Here is a 23,965-nt window from a genome sequence, read left to right as displayed (position 1 = left end):
GCATATGTAGATAAACACTGACGTGGTGTTGATCTTGAGGCCAACTGTCAGTTAAACAAGCTGCTGATTTAATGAGGATCAGATGTCTGATCAGGCATTTTTTGAGCCACACTTATGATCATACACAGATCCCTGTTTTCGCTCCGTCTCTTCTCCCCTGCTCTCCTGCTCGCCATCACGCCAGACAACAAATAACTGAAGATGTCATGCTAATGGCAGGGAGCTCTAGAGAAGTGCCTGGCCAGCACAGACAACTGAGAGGAAGCTATTTGCTGACAAATGGGATTTGGTGCCGGGCTTGAGCAGCATTAACTGGTGGGTTTTATTGGTTGAAGGAGCACGAGATGATCGTGGAGGGTTTTGCTTCTCGTTTGTGTCTCTCTGGCAACGTGGATGACGTCGCAGGGAGTGGAGGCATGTGGTCACGCAAAGGTGCTGAGCACTGTTAAACACATGGCAGGAGACCAGTGAAGAAAGTGGCAGCAGATGGAGAAGAAATCATGCAGGAGAGCAGAGGGATGCAGTGGATACTCTATATACAGTACACTGTATATCACATCACATCTTTGATCATCACACGCTCACATTAGATACAGTTCAGTGTTAGGAGTGAGATTTATGCATATACATAAAACTGTGCCCTCTCATTAATGAGTAAAGGAGAACAGAATTGCATTTGATCTCATATAGAGCTCATAAATAGCCATAATATAGCCAACTGTGCACAGTATTCATGGAAACTGATGTTTTCATCAATAACCGTTAATTCCTCCCCTTTATGACCTCTCATTTTGTGTTTGAACTCATCAATAATACATTCATCACTTCATAAAAACAGCTTGTGATCATGCGTCACACAGTACGTTGCAGCAGCAATATCAGTTTGATTTTAGAACAACAGGGGGCAGTGTTGTACAGTGAAGCAGCTGCTGAGTTACAGCAGCGTGTGCTGCACTGACTGTCCTGGAGAGGAAGGTTCTGCAAAAACGACATCTTGTTCATCACACCAGGCAAAGACAATGAGACAGATTTTAATTTCATGGGTCACTTATTTTATTACTTCCTTGCTTTGTTGTTGTTTTTTTAAAACTCTCATACGTTATAATAGTCTTCTTTAATCGGATTCAGACAAACAATGAGCCTCATGTCTCCACCAGTAGCTCTCAGTAACAGTGCTTTAATTTCAAAACTAATATTTTCCTATATGAAACAATTTTATAATTGTTTTAAAATGTAGATATTTAAGCCCCCCACATAAATCCATTAACACAGAAAATAGTCAAACAAAAATATTGCTGTTGTTATAAAACAGCAATATAAGATAAGTATTTAATCATCTATATTTGTCTTTTTTTTCCTCTCTAATGTTAAATTCTTATCTGTCACTGTTGTGTTTTAGCATAATATAACTGTAGGTTAAAAAAAGAGGCATTTGCATAATTCTGTTTCACTCCCAGACACAGACAGTCTCTGAAGTGAGTGAGGTCCACACACACACACACCCCCTACGTTTTCTGAAAGTGCACTGTTTCGGGTAAAAGGAGTGTGATGTTGAGGAAAATATGACTAGAGAGGGTCTCTGAATAAAGAAAACCCATCCTGAGAGCTGCTGCATGCTGCCGGGACAGGATGAGAGAGATTGTGGGTGGGTATGTGGGGGCTTTGAAACCACAGCAGGTATAGGTACACACATGTCACACAGGTTTATTCAAACATCCCCCCTTCTCTGCTCTTACAGTATGGACCTGACATCCTGTCTGACAACATGCACAGAGACACAGCTCAAAACCCAACAGCCAACAGAACAACCTGAACTGACTGCTCCACACAAGGACCCTTCATGTGAGTACAGCAGGTGTAGTGAGTAACATTTATATATTTCTTTTGAAATCAATATTATTGTATTATAATACCAGAGTGGCAAGATCAGCTCATAAGCTGCCAGAACACTATATAGTGTATGTGCAATGCAATAAGCACATTAGCACCAATCACTTTTCATTTTGACCCTTAAAATCCTTGATACTTATGTTTCCCATTATCTGGTTTGCCTTGTTACATCATATATTTTATGTTCTTAATTGCCTTTTATGCTGCTCTTCATTTATTGATCTTCTTGTTGCTATATCATGCAATATTGTTTCTTGTTACATTTCAGTGTGTTTGTACTTCTCAGTATTTTCTCATAATTCCATCAACCTGCCCTGGGACTGTAGATGTAAATTAGCCAGTGATTATAATCTGTCTTTTTTATTTACATGTTGATGTTCATGAATGTGCCTATAATTTCAAAGGACCTGTTTGACACTGCTGCTGTCAGTGTACGTGTTACAACGTAACCTGTAGGTTTATCTACTTAAAATTATCCTTTCAGAGGTCATGAATGTGTCGCATATATATATTTTTTAGTTTTTAGTTTTCATAACCGGACTATTTTTGTGACCTTTCAGCATATAATTAAAAAAATGCTCCTTTATGATGTTGTGAATGTGTCACAAATGTTCTTTTTATTTTTTAGTTATCATAACCGCACTTGTCTGCTCTGTGTCTGCAATTGTTGTATTTGACTTTGGTGAATCATTGTAGATTTGAATTCAAATTTAGGGCTTTAGATTCCCCTGAATAAACAAAGGGTTGATGATATCAGACCAAGACATAAATGACCAATTACACCCTTCTTCCTCTTTTAAATGTAAAATCATAATGATTTAATGTTAAACATTTGGGCGTCAGAGTATTTAGCACAAACCCATCAGAGCTGTTGAGTTCTTTATTAATAATGTAAGAGTCGTCTTCTGTGTCACTCTCGTGTTATTGGAAGAGGAGTGTCGGCCATTACAGGCTTGGCAGCTGCACTGAGCTGCAACACTGATACTCCGTGGGAGTTAGATTATCATAGAGAATGATGGCGGCTTCAGGGGGGACTCACAGCGGGGCCAAAGGGCAAGGCACTATAACTGCACGGCTCTGACGTGACTCTGACTATAAAGAATTATGTTATGTTAGAGCGCAAAATGAAGTAAAAACCAGAGCCATACAAAATGACTAATATGTATATATAAATATATAATAACTCAGATTCCACTGAAAAGCAGAAATGATTCTACATCTGTTTTCAGATTATAATGGATTTGGACATTATGACTAAATTTAGCAATGACATTTCAGTCTAAATTGAAACATTGGTGATTGGATTATAGACGAGCCCGAGAGAACATTCAAAAGAAATAATAATTGCCGGTTGCTTTTACTGCATGGGACCAAAAATAAACACCGTTTACATTGTTACAAATATTCAGAGTGAAGGGGATATTATGCTGAGAAAGGCCCATCATTTTTTTTTTGTTTTTTATATGTCTTCTAATCTGCCTGCAATTGTTGAGTGTTTTGACAGTGAAAACGGAGGACTGGGTGATATGAAACCCAACGAAAACCACAAGCATGTTGTGTGCAGAGAGAAAAGAGAAGAGAGAAAAAAGAGACTGCAGCAGCGAGAAAATTGAAAATTAGGCTCCACGGGCTCTCGGTGAGAATAAACTTCAGTGACAAGCAGCTTTGGGTATAATCTCTCACATCATGAGCTGAGATATATAAAAACACATACATACACATACATTAATAGATCTGGACTATGGTAATATTCAATACATTACATTTAACCTGTTACATTTTATTAGCATGACTCTAAGTAACTGCTGTTATGGAAAGAAAGAAAAACATTTATTGTAAAGGATTAAATCCCCAAAGCTCTGCAGAGAACTTGCTGTAATCTTCATGTTCTGTCAGGGACGCAAGCGCCCGCCTTGAGGACAACCGCTATGGTTATGTCCTGAAGCTCCAACAGGCGGCGCTGCAGACTTGCTTTCTGCGCAGCAGCGACTCGGTGAGCCGCAGCCACAGAGAGCAGAGAGAGACCTGTCAGCCCTGCTGCTCTCCACATTTATCAATTACACATTCATGTAAAAAACCCTGACTCACGTCGTCATTCATATAAATTACGAGGATGTTAGAACCATAATTAAAATAAATAAATGCGTTTATGTATATACATATATATCTATATATACATATCAAAAGAGATACACGAATGCACAGCACTGATTTAAAATAGTGTGTAGCACTTGTATTTAAATGTAAATTAAATTAGGCTTTTTGTGGTTTGCAAACATGTTGGGAACATGTGGATGCGCAGTGTTTACACAAAGAGACGCACTTTCCATTTTCGTTGCGCTGCTGAAAGTCTTAATTACTTTACACGTAAATCTGTGACCAGCAGACGCTATTATAACCACAGTGTCGTTAAAACGAGCGGGTCAATTACTTTCATACAGTCTGTCACTGTGTATTAAATGAAATGACTGGTGCAGATATGAGAAATAATTGTTTAAATCTGCTTCAGTTCAGTCTTACATACATGCATATATATATATATATATATATATATATATATACAGTTTATATATATGTCCTCATGTTACAGACAATTTTACTGCACACAAGTTTATCAAAGTGTAATAAAATGGCTGCGTGTTTTTGGAGCAAGAATTTGTTTTGCTTACATTTTTCATTTTGTTGTAAAACAGCAAAGGTGAAAAATGTGTGACGTTTTCACACATTATTTTACGTGTTTTAAAACAGTTTAAATATTAGTACATATCAAAAAACTGAGCCGTTTCCCTTTTTTCCAACATTAATGTGTGTTCAGGGTGATTTTTCGGTTTTAAATCTCATATTTTGTCCACTCCTATCACCATGAACTGCTGCGATTATACGTGTTAACTCTTGTTTGTTTGTTTTTTTTACCTTCAATTTCAGCAAATGAGGTTAAAAATGTGTTTAAAAAAAAATTTCTTGTAAGCACCTCAAGTTCATCCGAACGTGGATGTGGAGGGAAAGAATGGTCAGGCTTTTCCTCCTGCGCTTCCAATCATGTCCCCAAAAGAAGGTATCAAAGTTGGCCATATGGTGCGTATGGAAGGTGTCAGTGGAGGCAGGTTTTTAACTGCACACGCTTCTCTACTACCCTAGTTGCTATCCAAACACAAATAAACAGAGGAGGAACATTGGAGTTAATGATAGAGGACGGGGGGTGGAGGCGTGTCGGAGGGCGGGCTGAGCAGTGCGGAGCCCCGGAGCCCTGAAAAGTGCAGGAGCGGAGCGCATTACGCACACTTGAAGCCCTCGCTCCGGAGGAGACTCCCACGCCGCCGCTGCCGCTGTCTCTCCTCCAAACTTTTCCCCTCGTCTCTTTTCCACAACTTGTCACATCTCTTGCAAAGGCTCGACACACCAACGTTTGGCTGCATGGCTATATGAAAGTTTCATGGACTTGGAAAACTTGGAAAACTTTCAGCGGGGCTTTATTGGAGCTCGTCGCCTCTGTAGTTACTGTGGATTACTGACATACCGCAGGACCTTTGGCAGCTATTTATTGGGGTAAGATTGTGTTTGGCAGAGTGTAAATGTTAGACTGTTTTGCAGGAACGCGCAATCCACTCACTTGTTGTAACTTTCTGTCTGAGGGGGAAACACTCATGCTTCATTCAGTGTGAGCCACAGAGCAGTGAAATCAAGCTGTCACTTAACATAAAGTCAAATCTTCAAGGACAAAAAAAAAACTCAAATCGAACCTCTGTGGCCTCTGCGGGTGATTATTGCTGCGTGATGATCACCAGCTTTGAGGTCACAGTTCACGCACGTTCTGACATCCACTCCACCACAGCACGTAACAGCGCGACGAGACGCGCGGTGGCCTTTGCTTTTGCAGACTTGTCACGACTTATGGAAACGTAAGACCTTGTGCTAAACAAAGCGGGTTTAAGGAGAACGACAGTGAAAGGCTGCTGTCAGAGAGGGAGCGAGAGAGAGTGAGTGCAAGTCCAAAGGTTACTGAGAGAAGAACACGCTGAGTTTACAGGCGCGTAAAAGAGCAACAAGTGCCTGCATGGTGCAAAAAAAGTGATACTTCTGACATGTTCGCTACTGTGTGTGTGTGTGTGTGTGAGAGAGAGAGAGGGAGATAGAGAGAGAGAGGGAGATAGAGCTGTAACAAACACAAGGACCTGCAGACTGAAAAGTGTCCTCCAGCCATGTGAGCTGCACTTTTAGTCACATAACTGTGAATAATGCAACAAAATATACACAACACAAGGTTTCTGCCTTGTGGAACATTGTGTTAAAATATGGTTTTTTTTCAAAGCTGCTTAAAAAAAGACACACAAAACCTATTGTTTATTTGTTCAAAACAAAAACAAAAAAAACTTTTTATTTTTTAGCCTTGACTCAAACTAAAAGTAAAGGTCAGCTCGCTGTTGCTCCACTGGCTCACTCCCAGTCCCGCTTTCACCATCCGGAGTCTTGAACTTACACGGTGGATTTTTTTTTTCCTGTGTGGGAAAACATTACATGTCATCCACACAAACATGGAACCTGTGGCTGTAATTTTTCGCACTGTCAGCTCGAATTATTTGCCTTAAATTGTGGAGATGGACAGTTTCCTGTTCTATTTACTGCAAACATTATACAGTACAACAGAGTAAAGTGACCTTATAGGTTTGTGGAGTTTGTTTAGGACGAGGGACACGCGTCCAATAAACATGCAGCGTCAAATAAAACGTTTATATGTTTGTGTTTTTCTGGCTATAACCATTAAAATGGTTTAAATTACGATAATTTTTACTCAGGTTCATATTTGACCTGCTGGCACACTCTCAAAGTTGTGTAAATCCTCACATAATTTATACTGAACACTTGTTTCACACGGAGAAACATCAGCAACAACAGTGTCCTCTATAATTGCAATATTACAGAGATTTAGTGTTTGATTCAGAGTGAACTCTGTGTGTGTGTTTACAATGTAAATTTAATCCATATATGAGTCACTGTCCACCCACTTTATTAGGTTACTGTTTCGATCTACTTTGTGGCGAGTTTCTCGTGTTGTGGCGAAACTGCTTTAAAGGTAGTGCGTAAAATACGCGTTAATATTATCCCAGTGTCCATTGCACCTTCACAGGGTGAACACTTTTAATTAACTTCAAATTGTTTCCATCACAATTATAACGTGTCATCCATGCCGGCACTAAATAACTGCACATTTAAATAATGTGAATGTGTGATTGCTCTTGTGTGTGAAGTTAAAGATACAAACATGTCTCTGTCTGGTGTAAACTCGTGGTAGAAACAGGTGGTTTAACTGTATCATGTTCACTAACTGAGGGTCACACGTTGCCTGCTTTTGTAACCACATAATTACCGACTCTAATGTGGCATTTACACACAACACTTATCATCTTTTTCTTTTTTCTTTCCTTCCTCCCCGCAGGGTTTTCCGCGTGTCCTTCGTCGAGGTTTGAGTCGAGATGGGGAGCAAAGCCCTGCACGCTCCGATCCCCCTGCACCCGGCGCTCCAGCTCACTAACTACTCCTTCCTGCAGGCCTTCAACACTTTCCCCGCTGACCAGCTGCAGGGGCTGTACGGCCTCAGCGCGGTGCAAACCATGCACATGAACCACTGGACTCTTGGTTACCCACACATTCAAGGACTGAGGTCGACGATCACGGAGATGGCAGCCGCGCAGGGTCTGGTCGACCCCAGGATCCCCTTCCCAGCGATTCCCTTCTCAGCCGCGGCGCAGCTCTTCCATCCAAAGCAAGCGGCCGCTGGGCACGGCATCCCCTCGCTGCACAAGGACAGGCCGCGGTTTGACTTCGCCAACCTGGCCCTCGCTGCCACACAGGAGGACCCGCCGAAAGCTGCGGATCTGGCCAAGTTGGCGTCAGGACTAGGGGGGACCATCTCCGAGCTGAGTAAGCTGTCCCCGGAAAGAAAACCCACGCGGGGCAGACTGCCGTCCAAAACTAAAAAGGAATTTATTTGCAAGTTCTGCGGCAGGCATTTCACCAAGTCCTACAACCTCCTCATCCACGAGAGGACCCACACAGACGAGCGGCCGTACACCTGTGACATTTGCCACAAGGCTTTCAGAAGACAAGACCATCTCAGAGACCACAGGTAAGACGCGTGTCAGATGATGGATGAATCATGCGCATGGTTTAGGCGAAGAGGGCTCTGAAATTCCCAGCAACATTCCTGACTGTGCGAGTGATTTAAGTGCAAATTGCCTGTATTTATTTCTCCAAATTCCCTCGTCACAACTGGCCATCAAAAACACATTATTCACTCTGAGCACAGGAACATGTCAGGCCTGTTCCCAGAGTTTTCTCCACGAGGGCGCCAAAGCACTTTCACGCGTAAAGTAGGACAGTCACAACTTGCTCAGGGGAGAATTTCTCGCCCTGTAACTCTGAGGTTTTTGTAAAAAAAAAAAAAAGAGAAGAAGAAAAAAGTTACAGCCAAAATACATGCAACATCTGACAAAGTGTTATTTCTGCTCCACAGATACATCCACTCCAAGGAAAAACCTTTCAAATGTCAAGAGTGTGGGAAAGGATTCTGTCAGTCTCGAACTCTAGCCGTCCATAAAACCTTACATATGCAGGTAAGCTGGAAACCATGACATTATCCACACGGATCTGTATGTGATGATCATAATTCACCTATAATGCACGGTCTGCTGCACTGCATGCATGGGGACATCATTATTATTATTATCATTATTATTATTACTATTATCAATAAGTGTCTTAATAAAAAACTCTCTTGGCCAGTTACCGCATTAACGCAAAACAATACACGTTTTATATAAATTAACATGTAAATCAGTGTGAGATATAGTTAATTTATTTCTCTTAGTGCCACATAATTAAAAGGAATAATTCTTTGCTTTAAATCTAAACAGGAGTCTCCCCACAAATGCCCCACATGCGGAAGAACCTTTAATCAAAGAAGTAACCTGAAAACTCACCTTCTCACCCATACAGACATCAAGCCCTACAGCTGTGGCCGCTGCGGAAAGGTGTTTCGGCGCAACTGTGACTTGCGACGGCACAGTTTGACGCACAGCCCACATCAGGACTACTAGGCTGGACAGACTAAAAAAAATAACAAAGGACAAAACGCAGGAAGACAAGTCACGCCACCGTTCTTCCTATTCCTATCCCCCCAACCTCCACCTCCACCTCCACGTTTTACCCTTGTTGTTCAAAGACAGTCTCCAAATCATGGACACGTTTACTGACGCGCGTTTGGAGTTTGCTTGCACCTGAAGTGGGACAACAGCGGAGCCGAGACCACGTCCAGCTCCCAAAACCACCTGTAAATACCATGTACATAATGTCCTTGTTTTTTTGTTTTTCTTTTTTTTCTTTTCTGATCCTGAAATTATAAAAGTTGTCAAAACTGTCATAAGTTTAAACTATGTTAAAGTGTATTTTAGAAAAAATAAATATTTCCATGATACATTTGCGTTTGTTCTCTTTTTTATTTTCACAAGTTCAAACACGAGGCACCATTTTATACACACACACACACACACACACACATATATATACATGCAATATATGCACATGCAATTCAATTTTTAGATGAAACCATTTACCATGACCGTCGAATTAATAGTCTATATGTTTATAGCCGGCGGACAGTGAGGGCTTAATGTGGCTGAAATGTTAGGCTTTTTATAGACGAGCACGACTTATCAGTTGGCAGGAGCATGAAGGAGAATGTGGGCAGGAAGATGTGTCAGTCTGAATGTTAACCAGTGATAGACAAAGAAAAAAGAGAATTATGATCTTATAATAATTATCTCATGCACCTGCAGTGATTTTGAATGTCTCCGGATTATTATATTTCTATTTATATTATCTGATGAGATCGTTATGCGGAAGAAACTGTCGTCAAACTGTCGTCAAATTAGGCTTCTCTTTTTTCCCCACACATTTTCAACAGATTATTGTTCAGTAAATTAACAATGCTCATTATTCTTTACATACACCATAAAGAAACAAAAACGGCTATTTTCCTCCTATTTTCTCCTCAATCTGAAACTCATATCTTTGTTATTATTATTATTAGAATTATTATTATTATTATTGTTGTTGTTATTATTATTAACATTATTATTATTGTTATTATTAATAATAATAATAATAATAATAATAATAATAATAATAATAATAATAATAACAACATAATGCTGCTGCTGCTGATGATGATGATAGTAATGATGACCCACACTTTTTTTTTAGAAGAGTGCATGTTTTTTCAGATTAAAATTCGGGCCTCTGTAAACTATACATTGGTCTTTGTTTAAATGACTAATCTGCGCATTGGGAATATTTCACAGCATAAATTGTGAGCGCTTTGAACTTCGTGTTTTAAACACTCCGGTTTATGAGTTTGTGTAAATTTATACATTTAAAGATTTGGCCATAAATCCAAACCAAAGCTATTATAACAATCAGAGCTGCAGCAAAAATACAGAACAAGGTGGTTTGTAATCTTTATTATTGTTGCAATTATTACTATTCGGTAACGACAAGGCAAACACTGCGTGTGTGTGTGAGAGAGAGGGAGAGAGATAGATAGAGAGAGAGAGAGAGAGAGCGAGTGTGTGTGTGTGTGTGTGTGAGTGTGAATTGGCCTAGAGGCCTGTTTTTTTCACGTTTTCAGCACCAGCAGCAGCAGCTACTGAAGAACCTTTTAAAGGCCTGATTTTCACCTGACGGGACATTTAAGTCAACTGAAATAAATCGCGTTCATTGAATGAATTATTTGTTGAAGTCGGAAACAAGTGGTTATAATAATACGTGCGCACGTTGCTACTGAGAGAGAGGGGCCGTTTATTACGCACTGAAGACTTGTTAGTGGTTTCCTCATTAGTTTCTCCGTTGAGAAGCAACGACGGTGCAAAGAGCGAGATCATATTTACACAACGAAGTTTATCCCCGAAAAAACAAAAAAAAAGCAAAAAACGTTTTATCACCTCAACATATAAATGAAAACAAACAAATAATAAACGAGGTTATCTGTATATAATATAATGTATGTTAAAATAATATAAATAACAACAACGTGTTTAGTCAGTATTTGTGTGTTTGTTGTTTTATTGGCTCTGGTCAATTATTTTGCGATTAAATGGTGTGAATAGGAAAAAAAGGAAAAGCCATTCATCTTAAATTATAAATAACAATTTTGACGCGTATGTCAAAGGTGATGAAAAATGTAGACTATGTAATATATAAATATTAAATATATATAGTATATTTATTAAATTAGTCCATTATGTGTATTTTTTAAAATGACATTTTTTAAGCTGTTTTGATATTATTTTAATTTTTGGTGATGACAATGTCAGCACGTTGCTTTTTTTTTAACTATATATTTTAACTATATGTTCGTATGTTTAGCCCTGTATTTAAATTATTGTAATGGAGTGTCAACGTTTTTTAGTGACAATTATCATCATCATAACGTCCACTTCTTGTCCCCAAATATCTTTTTTTTTAAATGCACCACAGGAGTTTGTCAACAGATTTTGAACTGCATGGTTAATTACGTATTATCATTATTGTGTTTCATTCAGTCCAATCAGGAGACCTAATCTCCAGAGAAGGTGACAACATGATATGTGGGATGAATTAGTTTACTAGAGCATGAATTGAACATGTTGATAGCTGATGCACACACACACACACACACACACACACACACACACACACACACACACACACACACACACACACACACACACACACAATAAACTTGACCAATTCCTCAGAAATCAGATTCTTCCTCATGAAGACCAGGTTCTGGACTCCATCAGGACTACTGATCCTGACAAGTGACAGTCTTTATGCCAGAAAAGGTAACACATATGAGCGCACACACACACAGAGTGGACAGTCACATGATGAATTTCAACCAACTGTGTCATCAGGAAGTTTTATCTGGCTGCCAAAAGGAGAGGCTGCACTGACAATAAACGTCACATTCTGCAATGGCCTATAGGGTTAGGGTTCGAGTTAGGAGAAGCCTGGGTTCAGGATCAGCATGGATAGGGTTCAGGTTTGTTCCACATATCCAAGTGGACTCATAACTACTAGGATGTATATCTTCAAACCCACACTGTCTACAGGCCCTTCTGCTCCACTGCACACTCCACATGACCTTTGACGCCTGTGGAAGACACCCACTCTCTTCACTTGAGCTCCACTGCCACTGCTATCCTTTTGTAAACTTTATTTTGGCTGTAATTATTTTGTAGGCGTTGACTCTGTTGTGTGCTCAACTACAATTCCAAAGCTGCCAAGTGATTATTAAAAGAAACACTTAAGTGTCATCATTAACATTACACAGAAACAGAAAAGACACAGCGAGAGTTAGGTTTGACATAACCAAAGACCCTTGGTTATGTCAAATAAATTGTTTGATTGTGAAGTAAAGGTGGACTCACCTATAAATTCAAATGTGTTTTTATTTTTGCATCAGTATACATTGTCTATGTGTAGTTTTGTATTATTTGTAAGACATGGGCTTTTGCTGAAAAGAAATTAAATAAATAAAAAATATACACAGTGACACTGTTTGATGGCAGGCTGCCCAGTGTGAAGTTTATCCTCCTCTCCCTAAGCAAAGGTGAGCTTCCACGTCCAAATACGGGCTTGAGGCATGAGAAAGAAACCACTGTATGACGTGGATTTGATACATTCAAGACCGCCTCGGAAATCCTAACTTACGTACGACCTGACTATATATATATTTTTAAAAAACAAATAAATATTTGACTCCCACATTTATTACATTTCTTGTCTCGAAAATTGACTCTAATAAATAAACCAACTGCTTATCGCAGGGAAGGTGTATTGTGTGCCGCTCGCCGCCACTTTCGCTTCATATGAGTTGAAAATTCCTACCGAACATGAAGGCAACAACAAGCATACGGAAGCCGCGTTTGTGTTTACTCATGACGTTGTACTGGAGCCGTGGAGAAGATGTGGCTAACGTTCATGGGATGAATTTGATATGTTTAAACTTCGTGCTTGAGGAATTGCTGCAGTATACACACGGGAGTCAAGTAAGGGAACTGTTTCGCTTTGTCCTACGTGGTCGCACGTGTTAGTCAGTGTGTCTGAACGAATTTAACACCACTTCTACTCGGTTAGCTTAGCCTCGTTGCTCTGCTGCTTTGCTTTGTACACTGTGTTTGCTACAATGACAGAAAAGTCCTGCTAGCTTCCCCGCCCCTACTCATCCACAGTAAGTTGTATTCCTTACTAACAAGTAAAATGCAGCTTCATTTAAGAACCGTCATTTAAGAAAGTCACTCTTTATCACATTGCTATGCAACGTGGAGAGGCTAATGCTACTGCTGTCGTCTTCACTTCACTGTCAAGCAAGAACAGTGAAGTCATATTAGCAATGCAAATGAAGACAGCGTGTGGCTTGAGAGAAAAACAATTAATTATTAATTAAACCACTGGAATATATCAAGCTTTAGTCGTTAAATGCGTTTATCCACAACAGAATAAACAACATACAGTACAATACGTGTACTGTATGTAGTGCTCACTGAGTTAGGATTTGGTTCACAATGATGTGCTCATATCCCTATAAAACTCACTATAAACTAAAAAATGTAATGCTGAATAGCAATGTGAACATGTTGTTGTTGAAATTTTACACTCAAGTGACATATGGAGTCTTTATTACTACAACTATTAGTCTTTCAAACTGCTACAACATTTAGATGTTACAGTTGCACAGGTGTGCATAATAACTGTAATTATTGCTTTGTCCCAATGAAATATGCATGTGTGCTGACAAACAGCCATCGTTAGTGCAATTGCTGTCACCTGTCCTGCCAGAAATATTTGCTTTAAAAAAAGTGGAGATAGTGTCGTTTTTATGTAAGGCAGTTAACCGCATAATGAAAGTTATTCTTTTCAATATTTAATTTTACTATAATGCATGTTTATTTTGATGCATTTATTTCAGCTCGTGTTTAATATTCAGTCCTAACATAGTTAAATATTCCTATGTAATGCGTCGTAATGCACGTTTTTGTATTTTTTGTAATTCTCTTGGTCTTTATACATTTATCTTCTTGGTTGAATTGATTGGAATAAGACCTAATTTCCCACAGGGATGGATCAATAAATTATTTTCTGTTCTCATTCTGACAGGGGCAAGATGTTGGAGTCCTATGTCACGCCGCTCCTCATGAGCTATGTGAACAAGTACATCAAGAACCTGAAGCCATCAGATCTGCAGCTGTCTCTCTGGGGAGGAGATGTCGTGCTCAGCAAGTTGGACCTCAAACTGGATGTATTGGAACAGGTATCAATGTGTATTTTGATTATAACCTCTGATTTTTTTTACAGCACTAAAAGTATATTTACAGGGTGCTTAAAAAGTATGGAATTTTGAATTGCTGTTTTTCAGACCTTGAAAAGTCAGGAATTGTGTGTGCAAGGCTTGAAAAAGTTTTAAAACATCAGTAAAACATTAATTACTATGATTTCTGCATTAATTCATTCATGCTTTTATTAAAATTAACCTTTCTACTAAACACAGGCACACAAGTATAAAACTATATAGAGTCAAGGTATTAAAAAACATGTTTTCTGTTTTGAATAACGGATATTAAAATCCCCTCAATGTGCACAGTTTATAGAATTAAAGCAAGAGGCTGTTGCATGTTGTTGGTTGTCAGGTAAGTCCTGTGCTTCCACTTTGAACAGTATAGCAAATAAGTCCACTTCCTTATGTTTACTTTTCATGTCCTGAAACCTCATACCAAAATCTTCAGAGTAGGAAATTGCAGTGTTACACCTTTTTGTGCATGTATTGCTTGCATGTGCATCTTTGTTAACCATTAATTATTGTGACTATTGTCTTAATTAGAGTTGCAACTAACGATTATTTTCATAATCGATTAATCTGTCGATTATTTTCTTGATTAATCGATTAATCGTTTGGTCCATAAAATATCAGAAAACCTTAAAATGTTGATCGGTGTTCGTCAAACCTGGAAATGATGATTTTCTCAAATGTCTTGTTTTGTCCACAAACCAAAATGATTAATTTTTAATGATTTCTATGTTATCCAGAGCAAAGAAATTAAGAAAATATTCACATTTAAGAAGCTTAAAGAATTAGAAATCTTGTTTTAATCTTGAAAAAAAAAGCTTCAAACCGATTCATCGATTATCAAAATAGTTGTCGATTAATTGCTTCAACTCTAGTCTTAATCAGTCTTAATCTTCACTAAGACACAAACCATTAAGGTCTTTATGTTCAAATTATATAGTATATACACCTGTGCGTAGTACAGTTAGTGTCCTTGACTAGTATTATGAAATAATACAGCTGTGTACCCAGACATGTGAGTGTCATTTTGGCAGATGTTCGATAGATTTACTTGGATATTTTTGTCTGCAGTGTTATTTTGACACAGAGTTCCTTTTTTACACTTGTAATGTCTGGACTAGATCAACCTTCCATGAGTTAAAAGAATTTTTTTGATTGTGTTCCGACGGCTTCTGAAGAGCAGACCAAAACACAACCCAACAGTGATTGTGATGAAAGTTCTTATTGGAAGCAGCTTTAAACCAACCAACATTGGGAATTTTAGGATTTTAAAGTGTAACACTATATCAAAAACCTGGCAATTCCCCCTTTGCTTTTGGTTCATTGCATTTGGTTTGAAAGGTACCTTTTTAAAATGTGCAACTGGGCATCATCATCCAAACATAAAAAGTAAATTTTATTTATTGAGCAGAGGCGCACTGAATCCCTGACAGTCTAGTCTCAGAAATATGTTTGGTTATTAGTTTTTTGGCTTAGACCTACAGAGGAGGCATGTGAAGTCTGTGTGTAGGCAGTCTGGTTTCATGGGACCCATTCTCACATAGAGTAGTTCAAGATGCAGAACATTGTTTCGTCTGTCTCTGAGAAAATCTGACTGATTTTGTTAAAAGCTTGACCTATATGTAATCTGTTTCAAAGTGCTATTTAGAAACTGGATGGCTGAAAAGTCCAAATAGTCTTAAATCTTCAACTTGAGTGTTCAGAATTGCTTGTAATGGTATAACGAATATTCTTCTCATTTGTATGTGCTTTTATCTTCTATTTGCATGTACATAGGAGTTGAAGCTACCCTTTACCTTCTTGAGTGGCCATATCCATGAACTGCGCATCCATGTACCTTGGACCAAGCTGGGCTCGGAGGCTGTCGTCATTACTATCAACACCATGGAGTGCATTCTCAAGCTGAGGGATGGAGCCCAGGTTAGTTCTTTACTGGTATGAGAAGCACTGTAAGGTTAAGTGTTAAAAGGCTTAAACAGGGCTGGCCAGCTCTTCTTGTTATTCATGTGAAAATCCTCCTTGTGTTGAAGGTGAGCTTTCTCATGCTTTTTGCTTTCTGTCTTTCAATGAAGCTTTTTAATGGATAATTTAAATAACTAATGTAATTTACATAAACAATTTGTAGTGTTTGTAGTGTAGCAAGCTTCATCTTACAGAAGTGATGCAAAAAAGCATATTCTGACCATGTGTAAAATCATATGTAGCAAAAACTATTGTTTGATTTTAAGTTAAATGCTAAATATGAAAATGTATGTAATTTTCCAGCTTGTGAATCTCTGTGTAATTTTGTACTTGTGTCAGTCACGTGTAATCTAAATTCTTTACTGTGTTAAAGTGCCACATGTTTGTCAAAAACAAAGGTATTTTTTTACTGTTTTGAAGTACAGTATAGCTGCAGCCAATACTTCTAGCTTTTAGTTTTTTTAATGACCTACTGCTCATGCAACCTTTTACTGCATGTGGGTTGGTGGGTGATTGAGTGGGGTGCAATCATTTGAATTGATATGACACCGTGTTTCAGTCTTGAGGCCCTGACATTTCATGCTTGTACACGAGCATGAAATTAAGAGTATGAGTCATAGTATTGTTTCCGATTTACTGTAGTTTGTGGGTGTGTGTAAAACGTGTTCATTTGACAAGCTTTAAGCCCTGCTTAAAGCAGGTTTTGCTTTTGTTTATCCTTTCCATACCTAATGAAAGAAATAGTAGCACAAACAAAGAAACCAGAGGCAAATCAATTATTGCCTCATCCAGGCAAGATGATGAATCCGTGCCAGTGATTTGGATTGTTATATACATTTTCAAAAGCTTCTGGGGAAAAAAAATCACATTGGCAAGTGATGTAATCACTGGCTACAATGAGGAACACATTTTAGACTTTGGGGATGAACATGTTTTGTCATCCATACTACCAGAATGAAGTGTATTTGCAAAGGCTCTTTCAATTTATTTAGAGAAGCATCTGCCTTTCTTTTCTAAACAGATGGAATCCAGCACAAAACATATATCAACTATTGTTTCCCACATCTTTTTGTCATTTAGAAATTGTTGATTCTACTTTGACTGTATGGTTTCCCTTAAGTCAAGCACTGTACACTAAACTCAGCAGAGGGACAGCTTCATTGACCACTAACCAGAAATATTCAGAGAAACTAAAAAGCCATAATGATGAATTTATTTAGTGCTATTTACTACTGCACCACGTCATTGTTTTGTTTTATTCAAAAAGCAGTGAACATGACATCTCCGTAAGAAAGATTTAGAACCACTTCATGAAAGAGAAGAGAATTAGGCTGCTTAGTAGGAGTTTATGTTGGGGTGTCCTTTTGTTTTGTCACACTAGCAGTCTGCTAAAAAAAAAAAAGTAGGGGACTGCAAGCTAATTAACATACACAGTTGTGCACAGTTTAATTTTGAAACGTTTAAGATGAATCAGAGTTTATGAGTAAGAAAATGCTACTTCTCCTTGTTACCACCAAGAAATGTCAATTTGAGCCTGGACATGCATCATCATAAGTCTAAACACCCTTATTCAAAGTAATTCCTAATTGTTTCATTTTTGAAGTGTGGTCTATGAAAGACATTTTTTCCCAGAGAGATTTAATTTTACACAGGAGCTTGGCCCTACCTTTGCCACCCATGCAGTTTGCAAAATTGAAAGTGTAACTCAGCACTAGCCCTTTATAGAGAGGTTGAGGTTTCAAGACCAGATGTCGCTGAAGAAACACATTTCAAGGGAAGTCAATTACAGCTAATTACATAGACTGCAGCAAAAACATTTGTAACACTTGAGCTGCCCAGAACTAATGGCGAATATCAAACTATGCAGGTGGCTACTGCTCATGCGATCAGGTTTCTAGTGCAGTGGAAATGTATACGTCTTTTTCATGTTTCATACACAGCTTAGTAATAGTTTGGGTATCAGTGTAATGTGTCAAAAACACTGTTTGTCACAAGGGATGAGCCAATACGATACACAGTATCGGTTTGATACTGGTCTAAATCAGTGGTTCGGATATCGGAAAGAGAAAAATCCTGAATCTGACCAGCAAGAGCATTTTAGTCATGTTTTGGGCTTTTTATTTCGTCCTTATAAGAGCAGAATATGTGTAACAATTGGAGACTTGTCTTTAAAAAAGGAGGGCACAAATATTTTATTAACAGCTTCATGGTCTAAAAGGTCTAAAATGACTGTATCAAACTGATATCAGTACATTCTTGAACTTGTGATATCGATATTTGGCACGAAAGTGATATAATGCCATCCCTATTTTTGACAGGTGTTATTAAGGCCTCTCATCAAGAAAAGGTTTTTGGTGAATTGCAAATGACATTTGGACAAATAATTCAGTGGTATCTACACCCATGGGACATAATTTGGAGCAGAACATGGCTTTCAACAGAAGTCCTTAGCATGTGGAATTTAAATGAGCTTCTACACTTTTCTCCTTTGTGAGTGGGGAGGTAGAGGCCTGACTACTGTGTTCTTTAGCCAAGAAACCTTTCCTATAGAGTTTTAGATTTGTGTTACTCTGTAACTTGTATTATTTATTTAATCTTTATTACACTTTCTTCATTGTTAGAACGTTATAAAAGCATCAGTATTTGCTCTGGCAGCTGTATGGGGGCAGTCTCTTACTGTACTTAAGCACAGAGAGAATTTCCTTTACAGAAGGAAGGCCTTTGACATATTAGCTTCACAGAAACCATTTTATATTTCTTTCATCTTTTCATCTTATCTTAGGTCCTGGTCCAGATATAACAAGAAACTAATAATGATTGAAAGAGATGCTGCAAAATTTTGGACTTCAGAGTCTGTGTAACCCCCAAAGCCCAATTTCCACCAAGTGCTATAGTGTGGTTTGGTGTGTTACATCAAACGATTATTTTGCATCAAAAGTTTTGAAGGGTACCAAAATAAAAAGCTGTACCCTTTTTTGCACCCTTCTGTTGGAGTACCTGGCCCAGCACCGAAAAGGTGGAGTTAGACACACTGCAGTAGTTGATTTATCGACGGAGAACTCTCACTTTTGGGCAACAGGAATTTTAAATATAATATTTATACCATGTATTATGACAGAGAGGGTATTCAAAGCTGTTTGTGTTTCTTTGTTGACGTATTTTTTATGTCAGCATGTAGCTGTGCTTACTGTGTCATGCTGTTCTTCTTTATTGAATTTAATGGCTGGCTACACTTTATCATGCTGTTATGATGTCATGCTATTTACATAACTGACTCAGCTATCACCATTTGGCCCATGCACCCCTCCGTAGAAACACAAGACAGACCAGGATTTACCGCTTCAAACCGTACTATAGTGAGCTGAACTGGGTGGAAAAGCAGCTCAAATGGCTAAAGGTTTGCCCCAAAGGATTTTAAAAGAGCTGTGTTTCTCTGCATGGAACATGTTACATTTTATGTCTTGTAGATAGACTATGAGTTTTTTTCATATCAGGTGGAGACAGGAACCTTGGGGTGGGCCTCATGTGGCCAACGTGTGGAAATGATAAATGATATCATTAATATGGTTTGTTTTCATAATTACTGTTAAAGCTGGAGAGCTGGCCTGTAAAAACATCCGTACGTCTTTTGAAGTTCATTAAGGGTTGTGTAATTTGACCGGTATTATTGGGACCTTTTTAATGTTCGCGTTTCCCCCTGAGAGGAACTGGGTAATATTAGGGATATTGAGATTGCTCAACAGGGCCCATCTGCAAAACACCAAGGGCAGCTCACAATTATAGTTTCCTCCAAATTTGGAAGTTAAGCAGCAGTCTGAGATAACCGCTCTTGCTGACAGTGTAATTGCTTCAAATGAGCTATAATGAAGACTTGAAGTGCAGAAAGTATGGTATTAGAAAAAAACAATGTTATCAAATTGTTTAGTAAGTTAAAAATAGCATTTACAAATGTAAGATATTAGTTTTTATGTGTTGCTGATGCAAGCTTAGAAATGTTGTCTTATTGAGTTACTGTTGTTACTTGATAGTTTAAATGCTGTCTTTAATTTGCACCTCTGTTTTCAAAATATCACATTTATTTAATTTTAGATACCCTTTCCTCCTTAATTTGTGTTTACATCTTCATGTGAAATTAGACTAAGCCCTAGTTTATGTCTAAAATTTTGAATAGATAGATAGTCCTCTTCTGGTGCAAAGATGCATTCACTGAATTGAATCTGTTCATTAGGTGTGATCTTGGCCTATTCTAATAAAACAATGGTTTAATTCATAAGGTCTCCTTCTAGTATCTGATGTGCCCCATGGACGTTTACCAGCTTCACATTTTCTATATTTGCTGTTTTCTTCATTAGGTTGTGTTGTCACTTTTATATTTTCTGCTCAGCTGTGGTGGACACAGCTGAGCAGCTAAAACCTTTGGTCGGAGATTTAATTTATTTTGTGGCTGTTTTTGAGAAGTTTTGTTCTTGCATTTGTAGCAAGTTATATTAGTAAACACCTAGTTTTAGAAGCTGTGAAGGAAAAAAAATTGGCAAGACTGAACATGGGCTTTAATGAAAGACCTATCAGCTAACATTGATGTAATGTTGCAAAATTATGGGCACATTTTCTTTTCTTCTTGACATCTTGGTAAAACTGCTCCAGATGTTGAGGATGAGGTGTGATCAGCAAAGACACAGAGGAACTGGCTGGATAACCGTAACAGTGGATCATAACACTCTCAGGCACTCTTTATGTTTTATGAGACAAAGATAAGGGCTTTGGTTTGCAGAGGAGAGTGTTTCTGGTTTTGGCTCAGCTTGCTGCTTGATCTGGAAGTTTTATGGCCACTGAGTGCATTTGCCACTGATGTGGAGGTTCTGATTGATGCATTGCCTCAAGATGATTTGGGGAGGTGCCTCTGGGACTTGTTGGTTTGGCATATGGTCCAGTGAAGCCCTTTCTTCTGTTAGATTCCTTCCAAACTATTTTTAGGACTTTGCACCACGAAACCTCATTGCTCCCAAATAATGGGTAATACATGGGAATTAGGGATCCCTTCTTGAACACTTATCAAAAACCCACAAATTGTTACTCCATCACTTAATCTACCACCTACTTGCTTTGAAGATGCAAGTTAACATATCTATAGATAGTAATACTTGCGTTTTCAATATCAAAAACCAGATTATATTCAGTATGTTATATAACGACAGACACACTCTGTGATATTGACCGTGACAGATTCATATTAGCAGTTCAAATGTACAGTTGATTCCCTGTTATACACTGGAGGCTACTGCTTAAATATGTGGTTTTGCCATCTATCCATCCACAACCCTCTAAAAAGGAAGCTGTTGCCAGTGTTTCTGTTCAGATGTTTGTAGTGGTCTATTATTGTTATGATTAATTTTCTGGTTTGATTTGAGATATGCAATTTTGTTCACACAGTGTGAACATTTTGTATTTAAAATTGAAACACTCAGTCATTGTTTGTGTTGGTATTGGATAAAACACCAAACGTGTCCCTTCAATAGTAGTCTTCTTAGTGTCACTCTTCTCTAACAAATGAGTGCCAATCTGTTTGTGCTTGTGCAGCTCTTCTTTCACAAGTCAGAAAACAGAGGAAAAAAGTTAAACAAGTGAAAGAACACAGCCTGTGGAAGTGTGCAATCAGATAGCACAAACTGGATAATCTCTGTCCCAGTGCCATCCGGAAATCTTGCCTTTGATTCTCAAGCTTGCAGGGAGTAAATGGCTTACAGAGATTGCACCATAAATCTGCCTGATCATCAGCTCAGCAGGGTCTTGTCTTCAAGACTGAGGAGACGGAGGGTGAAGACATGGAGCTTTGGCAAATCTATTTTTCTTGAACCCAACCCCTGAGGCAGTAACAAAACCCAAATCTGACAGTAAATAATAAAAGACAGAGTAATGTTGGCACAACATGGATTTCTCAGACAGGTTGAAAGCCAGAGCATGTGTTCTGATGAGACAACGAGAGCTGCTGAGAGACAGAACTAGATTGGGCAATGGGGCCCATGCTGTAAAATGTCTGTTCCCTCATTCACAGTCTCAGGATATTGACCCATTGCACTGGTGCCTGGTTGGCATACCATACTGATTTAAAGCATCTGCAGACTTCACAAGTGTGTAATTCCAGTGGTATCTACACCCATATAAATGTACTATGGTGACCATGAATGACTCTGATGTGGACGCAAATGGTTCAGTCCCAAGATTCCTAAATCCTAATGCATTTCCACTTGTTCCAATTGCTTCTGCTTGCACACAGTCACCATTGCTTGTGAGTCAGCTGAGGCTGTTTTGACTTTGAGGTTTGTGGAGGTTTGGCATCCTGGTGGAATGAAGTTACTTCAGGTCCTCAGACACAGGAAAGCAATCAGGGGGTAAAATCAAGCCCATCAGCTTCCTGCACTCATCGATTCAAGTCGTGATGAATACACTCAGCAGCCACTGCTGCTTCAGAGTTTAATCCCTGCTCTCAGACCATCCGGACTACACCAGTCCCTCAGTGGAACCTATTACATGCAGGCTGCTCATGATGATGTTGCAAGAAGAAAGAATTGTGTTGCACTTAAGGCTAGTGTTCAGTTTATTAGTGCCTTCTCCTGACAAATTCTGGGAAGTTATTTTGTTATAAGTAGGAACACCATTTGCCCATTATGTTGCTGTACTCCATGTTTTACTGAACTGTTCTTTCGTGGCTGCTCTATGAGCCCTTGATTGCTGCCTGGGGACAAATAATGTTTATTGAATTAAATAGAATTGAATATACTTTTATTTTGAATTTTAAATTGACAGTTTATGAGGCAAATGAGGTAAAAATATCTACCACGTTGTTTTATATTTATTATGGTTTTGATTGTTTTGATCAAGTTTGACACAACTGGCCCCTGTGCCATTTGTGTGCAATTTCTAACTGAAGAAGTACACACTTCTTACTTCATACTACACTACTTACACAGACTGTCTTAGCTCTGTGTTTTATGTCCCAGATAAGTGTTTTCCATCCAGCAGCCCCTCTGCCTTTTGACCTATGAGTATTAATAATGCAACTGTTATTGTTCCAATGACATCATGGGCGGCCGGCAATATATGTTAAACAGTAAATCACTTGTGCGGATCTAGTCATTAGCAAGCTCTTTGAAGATGTGCCACTGTTCTGCTTTTAATTTCTTAGATTAGTACTACATATACTGTATGTTCATATAATTATCATTGTAAGCAAAACCTTTGACTTCAGAGTTTGTGAACATGACTTCCAGATATATAACACACCACTGTTTAGAATTGAAATGTGCTCCCCTGGCCTATGCTCAGATTCCAAACTTAGTTCAAGTTGGAAAAAAAAATCTGAAACTGAAAGAGAAGTTAATCAGTCCAAACCAGCTTGAGGAATAACACAGGTCTGTCTCAAGTGACCATTATGCAAACATAATTTCTGTTTGATAAGACCAAATGCATTTAATTTCATCCTTGTGTGTAGCTCTGCAAACCAAAGGCCTTCTGCATTCCACTTGCATGCTCATGCACTGCAATATGGTTATGGTATTTCTCAACACTGATGGAAAGTCCTCTCCTATTTCGCTCTATTTGATTTATTCTGTCTTGTTGGTTTCAGAACACTGATGCTCTCCAAGAACACTTACGCCTCTACAGTTAGTGCCGATCCAGCTGCACCTCACGTGTGCAATTAAGTTGTCAGAGTAGCTTCAGCCACTGCTTACA

The 23,965-nt window shown here is 38.6% G+C and overlaps 2 protein-coding genes across 5 annotated transcripts in view; both read left to right on the top strand.

Moving 5' to 3' along the window:
• Positions 1-1,729: 1,729 nt before the first annotated feature.
• osr2 (odd-skipped related transciption factor 2) lies at positions 1,730-9,361 on the top strand. Of its 4 annotated transcripts, none has more exons than XM_044034922.1 (4): positions 1,730-1,842; positions 7,325-8,014; positions 8,402-8,501; positions 8,802-9,361. In XM_044034922.1, exons 2-4 carry the CDS (start codon positions 7,362-7,364, stop codon positions 8,982-8,984), a joined length of 936 nt encoding a protein of 311 aa, XP_043890857.1. In that variant the 5' UTR covers positions 1,730-1,842; positions 7,325-7,361; the 3' UTR covers positions 8,985-9,361. The 4 variants fall into 4 exon arrangements, with proteins under 4 accessions (XP_043890857.1, XP_043890858.1, XP_043890856.1 ...); XM_044034923.1 differs by lacking the exon at positions 1,730-1,842 and adding an exon at positions 3,179-3,526; XM_044034921.1 differs by lacking the exon at positions 1,730-1,842 and adding an exon at positions 5,133-5,436.
• A 3,515-nt stretch (positions 9,362-12,876) lies between these two features.
• LOC122774477 (vacuolar protein sorting-associated protein 13B-like) overlaps positions 12,877-23,965 on the top strand; it is a 162,465-nt gene continuing 151,376 nt past the window's right edge. The window contains exons 1-3 of the mRNA XM_044033810.1: positions 12,877-12,977; positions 14,086-14,239; positions 16,049-16,192. Coding sequence (XP_043889745.1) covers positions 14,093-14,239; positions 16,049-16,192 — 291 coding nt within the window. The 5' untranslated portion in view covers positions 12,877-12,977; positions 14,086-14,092. The remainder of the gene's footprint in view (positions 12,978-14,085; positions 14,240-16,048; positions 16,193-23,965) is intronic.

This window comes from Solea senegalensis, linkage group LG9 (genome assembly GCF_019176455.1).
Source record: "Solea senegalensis isolate Sse05_10M linkage group LG9, IFAPA_SoseM_1, whole genome shotgun sequence".
In the NCBI taxonomy this organism is placed as follows: Eukaryota; Metazoa; Chordata; class Actinopteri; order Pleuronectiformes; family Soleidae; genus Solea; species Solea senegalensis.
This window is presented reverse-complemented; position numbering and strand designations above follow the sequence as displayed.

Coding starts and splice junctions, on each gene's coding strand:
- osr2 (XM_044034922.1), top strand. CDS start 7,362: ATGGGGAGCAAAGCCCTGCACGCTCCGATCCCCCTGCACCCGGCGCTC. Junction 8,015..8,401: donor GACCATCTCAGAGACCACAG/GTAAGACGCGTG, acceptor TCTGCTCCACAG/ATACATCCACTCCAAGGAAA. Junction 8,502..8,801: donor ATAAAACCTTACATATGCAG/GTAAGCTGGAAA, acceptor AAATCTAAACAG/GAGTCTCCCCACAAATGCCC.